The sequence below is a fragment of the Curcuma longa genome, chromosome 7 (genome assembly GCF_044706935.1).
Source record: "Curcuma longa cultivar G26 ecotype Majalengka, Jawa Barat chromosome 7, ITB_CL_G26_1.1, whole genome shotgun sequence".
Taxonomy (NCBI): domain Eukaryota; kingdom Viridiplantae; phylum Streptophyta; class Magnoliopsida; order Zingiberales; family Zingiberaceae; genus Curcuma; species Curcuma longa.
Genome location: NC_133867.1, coordinates 5715186 through 5728438, shown reverse-complemented (window position 1 = coordinate 5728438; position 13253 = coordinate 5715186). Strand labels below are relative to the sequence as shown.

The 13253-nt window shown below is 36.0% G+C and overlaps 2 protein-coding genes across 3 annotated transcripts; one reads left to right on the top strand and one right to left on the bottom strand.

Annotated features, from left to right (window-relative positions):
* Positions 1-1163: 1163 nt before the first annotated feature.
* On the bottom strand, positions 1164-5430 carry LOC141832028 (V-type proton ATPase subunit G 1-like). Of its 2 annotated transcripts, none has more exons than XM_074719489.1 (4): positions 5347-5430; positions 3158-3252; positions 1592-1692; positions 1164-1512 (listed from the first exon to the last, which is right to left on the bottom strand). In XM_074719489.1, exons 2-4 carry the CDS (start codon positions 3243-3245, stop codon positions 1369-1371), a joined length of 333 nt encoding a protein of 110 aa, XP_074575590.1. In that variant the 5' UTR covers positions 3246-3252; positions 5347-5430; the 3' UTR covers positions 1164-1368. The 2 variants fall into 2 exon arrangements, with proteins under 2 accessions (XP_074575590.1, XP_074575589.1); XM_074719488.1 differs by having other exon boundaries at positions 3158-3255; positions 5347-5426.
* A 1547-nt stretch (positions 5431-6977) lies between these two features.
* Positions 6978-12324, top strand: LOC141831909 (uncharacterized). The gene is made up of 2 exons (XM_074719330.1): positions 6978-7632; positions 11768-12324. Exons 1-2 carry the CDS (start codon positions 7081-7083, stop codon positions 11831-11833), a joined length of 618 nt encoding a protein of 205 aa, XP_074575431.1. The 5' UTR covers positions 6978-7080; the 3' UTR covers positions 11834-12324.
* The last annotated feature ends 929 nt before the right edge of the window (positions 12325-13253 follow it).

The following is a 13253-nucleotide window of genomic DNA, read 5'->3' as shown; positions in this document are numbered from 1 at the left end:
TCGAATTGGTTAAATAGATATTTGGTAAATTAGTTTTAATAAATTTTCTATGATTCTTTCATGTGTTAATATAAAGAAATTTTCAAAGATGAGATACAAAGGGATGAAATTATACAATTGTTGTTGTAAAAGATGATAACATTTATCTCATGCGCCTTTTCATTATCTGCCCCAAGATCTGATGGAAAAGAAGTAAATCACAATATCGACCTATTAAGTGAGAGGAATTAATTTTTCAAGAACATGCACATGTGGAGATTCAAACGCTCTATTGTTGTAAATCTATTTCTTGAGTATTAACTCAATTATGCCTGTGGGGGCGGGATGAAATTATACAAGACTTTTGATTGGGATATAGGATTTCCTTATGGTTATAGTTGTCATAATAGTGTTAAATTAATTTCATTTGAAGTGTTTTTTTATAAAATTGGAGTAATTTTAATCAACTTTGACCAATTTTGATGATTGCTACTATAGTGAATTTAATTTTAATCAAATTGAAGTGATTTTGATCAATTTGAATAATCTTGACTAAATTTATAAAGAATATTTTAATATAATAATATTTTTTCATTTATTTTTAAATTAGAATAATTTTATTTAATCATAGCTTTTATCATTTTATCATTAAACAGTTATATTCATAGTTATAAATATAATAATTATAATTATGTTAAAATAATTTTGATTAAGTTTAAATAATTTTAAATGAGTATTTTGATATTAGCACTTATAATTTTGAGTAAATTTAATAAAAAAATTAAATGGGAGCTGCTGTGTCGTAATTGCTACATATATTATATTATAATAATTGTAATCGTAATTATTAAAAAAATATTTTAAATTTATATATAATAAATATCCTTTTAATATTTTTAAACAATAAAAGTTGAGGGTCTTTTTTATTTTCTGTCAGAGAATGGGCGAAAAATAATGCAATTTTTCAAGATGACCCCTTGAAGATTTTTATTTTTAATCCAATTTTTAAACAAGCTCGCAAATTTTCAGTTATTGCATCGTTCCATTTCACAGTCAAGCTCAAGTGGAAGAACTGGAAGCTAGAATGTCTCTGTGTACACACGAGCAATGACAGTTTATAGCAGTTTCAAAACACAAAAATACACACAATTCTTCGATAGCGAAACCATCCAGCTTCGCGAAACTTAAATAGCAACTGAGTTTGGAAGTTATTTATAGGAGTTCAATGCTTCGTATCGGTGACAGAAGCGCAAAAAACCGCAAAAAATCTCATCTGTTTGCTTATTCGACGAAACAAGGAACACAACACTGAGTGTACAACAAGCATTCTAGCTCAACAAATTCGGCAACTTGTTCAAAAGACTTTAACCCCAGTCGATCTCACGATGACTAGTTCTTCACCGTGGTGACGTGCTTCAAAAGAATTTGAACCACATCATCCGAAATAGCTGCTGCCTGCGACCTTAGGTGGTGGATCTTCTCTTCAGTTTCTTGTTCAAGTCGCTTAACGTTGGCACCGGAATCTCCACTGGTCTGTTTTATTATGAGTAGCAAATTGTCAAGTAAGGCGCATGCTTGATAATAACATTTTCTCGATCAGTTGAACACATACCTGAGCAAGCTTCCTTTGGTACTCAGCTTCCATTTGGGCGCGATATGCAGCAATCTCCTTCTCTGCTTCTTCTTTAGCTTGTTTCAGCCGCGCAGTTTTAGCTATGGCACAAGAAAATATAATCGCATTTCAACATATTCATATGCCAAATCCCCTTATCCTTTTGTAAACATGGGAAATGGCCTTGACATTGCTTTTTTTTTTTTTTTTGTAAACATGGAATCAGTTTAAGACAAACCGGCACAGACAAGAATATAAATTCAACAGTGTAAACATGCAATGTTGATCATGCCACCTAGAATTTTCTTCGACGTTTCTTTCTATGAAGATGACACATAAAGAAATCTGTGCACTTGGTTGTACTAGGATGGGGTTTGCAGCTTGACGAGAAAAAAAAAAGAGCATATTTATATATATGTGAATAAGAGTAACAATGTAACAACCATATGCCCCACCCATTTCGATTTGGCTATGTGGTCTTACCTGCCATTGAGCTCTATGTAAAGGAATATCATTAAGATTTTCTTGGTTCCCCTTTTCCCTTCTCACCTCTAAATATGCAATTAAAAGTGAACCAGCAAACAAACTCTTAAACTTGTGTTGGCCTCTAGTTCTTGAACATGTTTACCGTATATGATCCTTATTTTTCTATCAACATTGGTAAAATAACCAAGAAGTGGATGGCAATTCATGTTTTCAACTACTTCTAATAACCTTACATGAATCACCAATATAAGATAAAGTTGTGCAAAATGATTAGCTGCCCATAAAAGATTGACACAGAAAACAGGGTCATATGAAACCTTTCTCAGTTCCATTTGGATTCATATGGGATTTTGTTAGTTGTGCATCTTTACCAACAAGATGGTAGGGCATAGGAATCAAGAATATTTCAATGAGTAATGGATTGTTGTGTTCTTTAAATGCATCTTTTCAAAAATCAAATTAAATATAATGTGGAGCGTTCAATCTACCTAATGGAATTTCTTTTTTAAATTATAATGGGAATATCATTGTCCACTGGCTACCCTCCTGAACTTCTTTCCATGTTTTCATATGTGAATTATTCTCTGTTGTTCCATATAATAAAAGTTTGAAAGAGCATAGTAACATAATCAAAACTAATCTAAATGATCTAGATATTATTAAATAAAAATAATATGACCTAGCACAGAAATCGAGATAAAATCTATATATTCATACCTGACCTGAGATAGGACATTTGATAGAGTTCAAGAAAATCAAAATGACTGAGATATTAGTAAAAATGATCTTTATATAGAACTATCAACTCAATGGGATAAAATTAATGTTACCGATGAGAATAGCTTGGGAGTCTAAAAGAGTTACAAGAGCTAAATGATCAATGTAGTACAGCTAACAAGACCTTTCATAGAACTAAATGGGATCAGATCCATGTAGATGACACCCAAAATATTGAGGCATATGTAGCCAACAGCTATATGACAAAAATTCCTTATAGAGCTTACAATCAGGGAATATCTGGAATAAAAATTTAGACATAAGTTCTCCGAATCAGAAATTTCAAAACTTGAAGGAACTAACCATTTCTGGCCTCATTGACAATGTGTTGTGCTTCCTGCTCTGCAGCCAATAATTGCTGAATTCCAGTTTGACGCCTGCTAGTATCCATCTCCAATCTTCTGTGAAGAAAAAAAAACAAGGATCAACTTGTCTGTATTTGAAGAGTATTACAGAACATTTGATTTTCAACAAAAATGATCATTGTCATCATCCACTATTAAGGGTCAACCACAAGAGTGTTACCTCTCCAATCGACCAGACTCAAGGCTATATTGCTAGTAAAATTCAAATTCATTCATTTTTTATATATACTGTAAGTACACTAGCCTCCCTCTAGCTCTTATACCCTCCACTAGATTCGACTCTTCTACCTATAGAATCCGATAGTTGTTTTCGAGCATGCTCATACCTTCTCGCTCCTTTTATCATCTAGTGGAGCCACACCTAATTGCTATCATTAATTAATGTGTTTTTATTTAATTCTTTTTAATAGCTCCACACACCAATCTTATCATTCTCATCTATATTATATTAACTTTCCCTACACGTTGCTTAATAGCATCCCAACACTCTAATCCACAGAATATCAGTGATTACAGTGAGAACCAACACTTCACACAAATGTTTGATGATGAGAATGAGTAAAACTGAAAAAAAAAATAAAATATGGAAGTTTATCAATGCATGTTTTTATACAATTTCATATTCTTGGAAGAGATTTACTACAAAAGTCTCTGAAGCATGTTGACTCAAATTATATAGACAAAGAACAACCTAAATGCCTGCTATACTAAATATGATCCCTAACCAATAAAGTATCGCCAAGATGGATTCGCCAACACATTCTGATAAAAGTATTAACATTAAAAGAATGTAGAAAATAAATTTTGACTTTGGATTCTGCTCATTTAAAAAATGTTGGGTTTCAGATTGTGTTTCAAGAGTTACCATAATTTGAACAGGCATAAAAAAAACAAGATAAGGAAATTACCAATAAAAACTAAATGAAATAATAGTGTTGAGTAAAATGCGTAATGGCATCAGATATTTCTCATTGAGTATGCTAAAATGGGTAAGTAGCCTACTCTGCAGAAAAAAATGGAAAAGAACAATCTTCTTACAAGCCTTGGAATTAACCATCTGATTCCAGTTTACTTGAACCAACTTATTAAAGAATTACTGAAACAAAATAAAAAAAAAAGAACACTATGAGGTAAGAACCATGGAACAGATAAGTCTATTGCAGATACCAACTCCAAATGTGTCAAAACTTGGGACTTCAGTCCCTCAAATGAGGAGACCGGTAGGCCGTGAATCATGATCCAACTGACTTAAACTCCATAAGGTTAAGATTGATTTAGCATTTTACATTACCAAGTTCTAGACCAGTGGCTTACTTTAAACATGCATGCAACCCAGTGGAAATCAGAATAAGGAAAGTTTACTTTTCATAAAGCATGGAGAAACCCAAAAGAAAGTAGTAAAATTGATTGATTTGTTTGTTTAGTTATCACCAATGGTGAGTTTAATCTCAGTTTCATTGAAGGGATAAGTCAAAGAATAAATTGAGAATGAAAGATAAGTTGAAGAATGGATCCTCGATCACTTATTCCTTTGACAAAAAAGATGTATATTTGAAGTGGTAAATTTAGCCGCCCAAAATTGTACGGAAAGTTAATTAACATTGACTCTCAAAAGTGGTTTATCCTCTTCATTTCCATCTGTTCACGGAGACAATTCAGAAGATTTTCTTTCAGCCCTCCAAACACTTCTTCCATCTTTTACTTTTTCTAATGCATCCGCCCCTTTATTTACTATCTCTTCGAGGAAACAAGGCATTAACCTTAGCCATAACTACATTTTACAGGCATATTCAACCTATCAACACTTCTTATCGATTGATCGTCTGAAACTTCCTTCCAAACAGACAAAACTAGTGACCTATCCAGATCTAGCAAAAAAAAGTCAACTTTTTTCAGAGGAAAGAACGAAAAATTAGCAAAGCGGTTGAGAGGCTTAAACAGGGCCAATCAATCCTTCGATCCGGCAGATCTAACCAGCAGTATTCTTCACGAAAAAAATCGATAAAAAAAAAAGAAGAAAAAGATAAACAATAGAAACAAATGGACAAGAAAGACCACGATCCAATCCATGTACAAACAAGCAACAATTAAAAGAAGGAAGAAAAATAAGAAGCGATTACGATCTACCTCCTCCCGCCTTCTACCCTCCGGATTGCGTGGCCCTAATTTCTCGAGTTCAACCCACGGAATCGGAGAGCTGCGCCTCAATCCTCATGGCGACGTGGGCTGATCCGTAATTATAGATTTAGGAAATTTACAGTTCGGTCCTTATAGTATTTTTAATCTAAAACTTCTACCTCAGCGAAGAATTTCATTTTACACTTTGCGCCCTGCATCTCAGACCGTTGGAGCATTAGGTCAATTAGCAAGTCGAACGATCTAAGTGGGCTCAATGAGTCAAACAAGTCAAATGATTAGTTACGTTGACTTGGGATAAACGGGTCAAATAAGTTGATCGGATATAGGTCAAACAAGTTTATTATATTAGATAGGACAAAAAAAAGTCAAATAAGTCGTATAAGCTATGTGAATTGATCGAAAATACTAGGATTAATGGATTGGACAATTGAAAGTCAACTAAATGAATAAGTTGATTGAACAAGCATGCCCTCAACTAAACAATAAGTTGTCGATCTCACGATCACCCTCAGAGCATAAATCGAGAAATTACAATTGGTCACAGACACAGAAGGGGCAAGAGTTTGAATCCTAGCGAAGCCAACAACTCTATTACGTCGTAACCAATTGCACTTTTTCGAGTATGCCGACCGTCAGGGGCCCTCATAACCTTTTTGAGAAGAGTTGGTTACGATAGAGTAGAATTATTGAATTGGATAAAAATTGAATCTCGACGAAGTCGAGACAATGCCCTTCTCCATCCTGACCAACTACAATTCTCGATTTACCTCCTCATAGATGATCATAGAATCGATCGTATATAGCCGTTGAGAAGGTTGAACAAGCACCCCTGACCAAAATGGGTCAGCTAGTTAAGTTTCATTTGATTCAGGTCAATTGATTAATTATCAGCTATGAGTAAAATATTAATTAAATCGAATTAATCGATTAAATTGATTTGGACAATGTATTATAGTGATCAATAAATTGATTCAGTATTATTTTATTTTATTTTTAATAATTTAAGATTTAGTATTTTAAAATTTAAAAATGAAATTTTATTCAAATTTAATTTTTAATTTTCACATAAAAATAAAATTTTAAAAAATATATATTAATAGCAGGTGTTTATAGATGGATGAGTAAAGGTATATATAATATATATATATTTATTTATTTTTATTTTTTTAATTTAAATATTAAATCTTAAAAGCCTTTAAAAAATTTTATTTTTTATATATATATATATATTAATGTAGCCGCTTTTCTCGTCGATAACAAAAATAAATGATCTTCTTTCCAGTTTTACACCAAATCGTACTAATCGCGTGACACTCACGTGATGAGAGAGTGCTATACTGCGTTTGCCCTCGGCGCTTTCGGAAGCCTACGTGTCAACCGACGACTCACTGTTGGTAGTACTTCTTTACTATTCCAGTCAGGGCCTATTTTTGAAACCCAAAATGTTACCCCCCTCAGATATCAATCCGACGTCGTCCTATTTCCGCCTCGTGTATCTTTTTGGGTCGGTTACCGGAACGCCCTGTCAGGCAATTAATCTCTCTCCCCACTCCTTGCCCTTTTATTCCTTTCTCTCTCTCTCTCTCTCTCTCTCTCATTTTGTTATTATTTATTTTACCATCGGCGGTGACTGTAACCGTCGCCGTCTTCTCAACTTTGCCTTTGCCCGCCTTGAGGAGCGGATCCCGTCACCGTCCGGTCGAGCGCTGGGCTTCCAGACCCATGGCGACCGCCCAGGACTCGCCGCGCGGAGAGCTCGAGCTGGAGCTCGAGCCCAATCTCCGCCATCGCCTCCCCCTTCCGCGATGGGGCGACCGGCGAACGCCCCGGCGCCCCTCGACCGACCGAGGCGGCGGAGATCGGACCCCGACCGCGGGGCCGCTCGGCTGCAGGAGATCGCCTCCGGCCCAGGAGAGAGGCGGCGGGGGCGAGGACGGAGGGCTGGAGGAGCTGAGGGCGAAGCTGATGGGCCATCTCCGGGTGGCGGCGGACCGGATGAAGATTGCGACGCCGGAGGCGGCGCCAGAGGTCTCGAGGCCGTGGAACCTGAGGGCGAGGAAGACCTCGAACGGGAACGGGGGGTGCGTCATCGCCGGGGCGGCGGCCGCGGCGACGGCGGCGGGGCCAGCGGCGGAGGAGGAGAGGAAAAGGAAGGTAGGGCTGACGGTGCCGCTTACGGCGGAGGAGATCGAGGAAGATGTCTACGCGTTAACCGGATCCCGGCCTCGCCGGCGGCCAAAAAAGCGGCCAAGGGTCGTACAGCGCCAGATTGACGTAAGCACTCGACTCCTCGCCTTCTTTTTTTTTTCTTTTCCCTTTTTTAATAAAAATATTATTTATGCAAATGATTTTTTTTAGAGAAATTAAGTAAATTGCCGATATTGCCCCTACAATATTCCCAGAATTACGTACATGCTCCTTCATATTGTTTCCGTTATCACGTTTTGCGTGTGTGTGTGAATAATCCAAAATTTATTACTGGAATTGTAAACCTGGAAAAATTATTACGTACGGCTCACGCAGGTTGATGTCGCTCACTGTAATTGTTAGCAAAAATTAATGATCTGCTATTTATCTTGTTTTTCGTTCATTAGGAGGAATCAAGATTGTTATATTGTTTAGTACTAGAGAATGACATTTAAAACGCAATTATAGATTATGGAGCAGTTGCTTTGTTTCTTGATTGGTCAACTGTTATGTTTGCATATTTTGATGTCGATCAAGCTTTATATATCACAAAATCATGAGCATAACAACTCAATCGGTATGATGGGCTATCGCCGAGTAGCATTTCTCCGAATTTTTTGGGTCATGTATTGAGCATTATGCAATACTAAATCACTTTTAAGTTTTAATCAAGTAAACCATAGTTTACTAGTTCTACTTTAGACTCTGTGAAGCAAACAAATATAAGAGAAATGAGACAAAATTGTTTTTTTTTCTCCTAGTGAAACCATTATGAGCTTGCTTGTGTGGACTGATGTAGTAGTAATGGTCTTTCCAGACGAAGAAAGATATTATAAGGCTAGATAGTAGTTCGTGAACGATAGATCAGGTACTTGTGAAATTTGCATTACCCACACGTGTACCCATCTTATACTTGTATCTATTATTTTTCCTATTCCCATTTCATATTATGGATATAGATACCCTTACTTCATTAATGGGTTGAATCACTACGAGTACCTTGTCAAAACTTGGTCTGATTTTATAAGCAACAAAGATAAATGAGCCATCAGGGGGTTTTATTATGTATATTATATATATCTTTTGCAACATTAGTTAAATTTGTTGGGGAATCTGCTATTCAAGCCTTTACACGCAGGCTCATCCTATAGCCATCACATGTCTCCTTCTCTTTTTTTTTTTTTATCAATATCTGTTCCAAATCCTAAGATTAAAGGGATAAAGTATGTTGTATCCATTGATACCCATCCCATTGCTGTCCCTAGCCCATGAGTATCCATCATATATGAAGGGAATCTTGAGTCTAGGAGCCAAGATGTTGGTACTCGGTACAGTAGTGCTAATGCATGTTGAAATACATGTCAGGGGAGTGAAAATATGGCTCTAACTTAAATAGGTATAATGGTGGGATGAATCTAAGATAATTCATCAGCAAGACAAGAAAAGTAATAGGAATGACAACTAGTAATGAGTGGAACAACCTTACTTTTGGTAACAATGCTCAAGTGGATGAATGAATTAGCCATAATAAGTGCATGGTGTAGATAACTTGACTCAGTCTTATCCAGGACTTCGGTCCCAACTGCCAAAGCTAACCTGTGATTGTAAGGGCAGAAGAATCATCCTCACTGGGAGTAGCATCAGTAAGGGTATTATTCATTTCACTTGAAATAGAGTATTCTCCATATGGGGAACAAAATATTTCAACGAGCAGGTGATTGTAGGTGTATCATAATAGTTCTTAAACCTAGAATGTAACTTGACAACCAGAAGCTCTATGTTGCTTACAATTGTCAAATATTGTAGCAACAAGAAATATTCAATTCATCCCATTTTCCTTTGGAACATGCAAAATACTGCCACGTTGATCAATCTTCCTATAGAAATGAGAAGTTTTTTAAGTTTTTTTTTCTGAGAGAGAATTCTAAAAGTAGAACAAAACTAACTTAACAATAGAGTGTAGGATCCCTAAGGATGTCTGTATCTCCACAATAGCATGATATTGTCCACTTTGGGCCTAAGCCCTCATGGTTTTGTTCTTGGGCTCTCCCCAAAAGGCCTCATGCCAATGGAGATACTTTCCATCCTTTTAAACCCATGATCTTTCCCATGTGTTTTAGATGTGGGACTATGTTTGCACCTTTGCAACCCAACAATCCCCCCCTCAAACAAAGGACCACAGACCCCCCCTCAAACGGAAAGCCTCCGTTTTGATGTCTGAATCTTCGACCCACCAGGACTTCCTGCCCCTCGGTCTACCCGACCTACTAGGACTTCCTGCCCAGCCGCAACCAGGACTTCATGCCGCTCGATCTACCCGACCTACTAGGACTTCCTGCCCAGCCGCAACCAGGACTTCATGCCTCTCGGTCTACCCGACCTACTAGGACTTACTGCCCAGCCGCAACCAGGACTTCATGCCCCTCGGTCTACCCGACCTACTAGGACTTCCTGCCCGGTGTCTGGTCCTCTTGATTCAAACACGGGAGCCCCTACTTCCTTTGTTTTTAAGGTTCAACCCACATGGTTAGATCCGGATCATGGCTCATCCGGCGGTTAGTCCGGTGAAGAGCGGCCTCGCTCTGATACCAATTGTAGGATCCCTAAGGATGTCTGTATCTCCACAATGGCATGATATTGTCCACTTTGGGCCTAAGCCCTCATGGCTTTGTTCTTGGGCTCTCCCCAAAAGGCCTCATACCAATGGAGATACTTTCCATCCTTTTAACCCCATGATCTTTTCCATGTGCTTTAGATGTGGGACTATGTTTTCACCCTTGCAAACCAACATAGAGTTGATTTAACATTTCATATTATTAATAGTTAACACTTACAAGCTACCACTTCAAAACCTTAGTTTATAAAAGTATTTCCTCTATAGAAGGGATAGTGCAAGTAGTAGTTAAGATTTTGAATTGATTTGTTTCAAACCAAACAAGTTTAAACAGAGCACACGTGCTGGCTATATACTGCTGGATCCCATCTATGAAGTTGACCACTTTGCGGCTGCATATTAACCACTTTTCAAAATACTGATTATTCTATCATAGGTCTGGGAGTATTAGTGACAATGAAAAGATCGTTGGTGTAGTTGCACTTGTAGGTAAGTTTAGTTTAAAAGTTAAGGTGGTTGTGGTGGAAATCTAAGGGGGGTCGATCAAGGTTTGTGGTAGGATGATAAATGACTAGATGCCTTTGGATGCTAATTGGAATTTGGTCTGGACTACGTTCAGAATTGACCAACAAGTATATTTTGATGAAAATTCTTCAGTGCTACTAAATAAGTTTCTTATAACGATCCATAGCTCTTACTCTATTTTCTTGATCATCTTTTGATATGCATAAAAATCTTTTTAGCTTTTATTTTCATAAACTTTATTATTGTTCATGGTTATTCTATATAATTAGGTGGATTATAGTACCCTCTGAATTATAAAAACCCTCTTAAGATTTTGAAAACGGAGACACATATAATGAGTTTCCTTGTGTAACATTAAATCATCCTATTCAATGTTAATTGTATTTAATATTTTTTTTAAAGAAATAGTGCCTTTAATTCCTATGTTGAATTGTTTTCAAATGAAGCTTGGTTTAGCAAATATATTTATATTTATAAATATAAGAGCATTATTGGATTTCAGTCTATTCGTCTTGATTGTACAATTAGTTTGTGAAAGTGCATATGCCACCATAGACCACTAACTCAGTGAATACTATCATAATTAGTCTCTAAGTAAATTTGTAAAACCCAGAGTGCTACAATGAAGGAGAAACTGCATCAAATGAACTTTAATTTAGTTGGTTTAATTCTGTCAGAAGGTGTTCAATTACCTTCATAGGATGAACATTAAACCAGGATGAGGATCTACTTCCTCATTAGGACATGTCGTAATCGATTCATTAATTCCTTTAGTGGCTGAAACTGTCCATTCAGTACCTTATACATCCTTTGAACATAGTAAATTTCAGCTTAAATAGGTACGGATAGGTTTATAGACTGATCTGGTTTGCACGGCGGATTAGAGAACGAATTCAGTATACAGACTACACTGACTAGGTTAGATTAGAATTCCAGGTACAAAGCTGATCAGCTCATAAATTCTTCATGCATATCTTACCCGTGTTTTTCGTTATGGCTATAACTATCAATTTTGTTTTCTTGTCAAATAAAAGTTAAATATATGAATTGGTACTTCATTTTCTGATTGCATGCTTCTTGTAGTCTCTCTTCCCTGGGCTGTGGCTATCCGACATCACAGTAGAGTCTTACAAAGTCGATGACGACTAAACCCATTCTCCCGGAGCCTCGGTTGTGCCCCTCTCAGGTTCATGCTCTCCTTTCATCACAGTTAGTCTGCTGATGCAGCGAAAACATGTTTAGTTCATGAAATGTACAGCGCTTTACAGAAAAAATGGAGGACCATGTAGACAGTTTATCGGTTTCGGTTAGGGAACATATATAGCTGAACTACAACTCTCTTTTGCCTTGTTCACAGTATATACAGAAGCTGCTAGTTGTGAGTTTTTGTGCCGCAGGTGAGAAATCTTTCGGTGCAATTCTAAATTGTCGTTCGCAGAATTTTGCATCCACCGATATGTATAATCGACACAGGAGCCAGTGGTATGTATGCAAACTGTGCTGGATGTTCATCCAGACTAGCTTGAATCTTACCATTTGCAACAGAAATTAGTATGTGGACTGTGCCCTCTAGTTGAACTCTTCTTATCTTTTCTCTTTTTTCCGAGTGTCATTCATATTTTGTGGATTGAGATTGACATATTTGCTCCATTCCTAATTCACCAGATCTAGCATGTTTGTTCAATTTTGCATGTTTGTTCGGTTTTGATGTTTGATCAATTTATTTGTATTGTATTGGGCAATTATTTTTTCCTTATAAGTACAAGATTCCTTACACAACATAATGTGCTTGGTTTGTTGACATATTTGCTCCATTCCTAATTCATCCGATCTAGCATGTTTGTTCGGTTTTGATATGTTTGTTGATGTTTGATCAATTTATTTGTATTGTATTGTGCAATTATTTTTTCCTTACAAGTACAAAATTCCTTACACATTTTACCTACTTGATGTGCTTGGTTTGTATCTATTCATGTTCAAAATTTATGTTTTATTAATTTTATTTTAATATTTAATTAAAATTTAATTAAGAAAATAGAGATTTTGTAAGGGGAAAACTGAAAAAAGGGAGAAATTGTCCATGTTTATTTTTAGCATTGTTGTTTTCTACTTTTGTCCCAAACAATTGTGATATTCATTCGTATGGAATTTAAAACACGCACAAATATTTAATTTAAATTTAATATGCCAGTATTTTTAGAATTTTCGAAAATAGAGATTTTGTAAGGGGAAAATTGAAAAAGAAAGAAAGAAATTGTCCATGTCCATTTAAACGTGTATAATTCTTTTGGAAAAAATTAAAAGAGACTTCGAAAGGGCATTTTATTTTGTGTTAGTATATTTTTATTTTTGATGTTATTATAACGGATAATTATTATAATATAAATATTTTAATTTTGATCAATATAAATAAATCTAAATATATTACAGTTTTTATTATTTATAATTGTTAAGATGTAGATATTTAAATTTTGATTAATATAATAATAAAATAGTTAGAGTATCTATATTGGTGTTAATATAAGGGTATTAACACTAATGTTATAATCAATGTGAGTGGATGTCATAA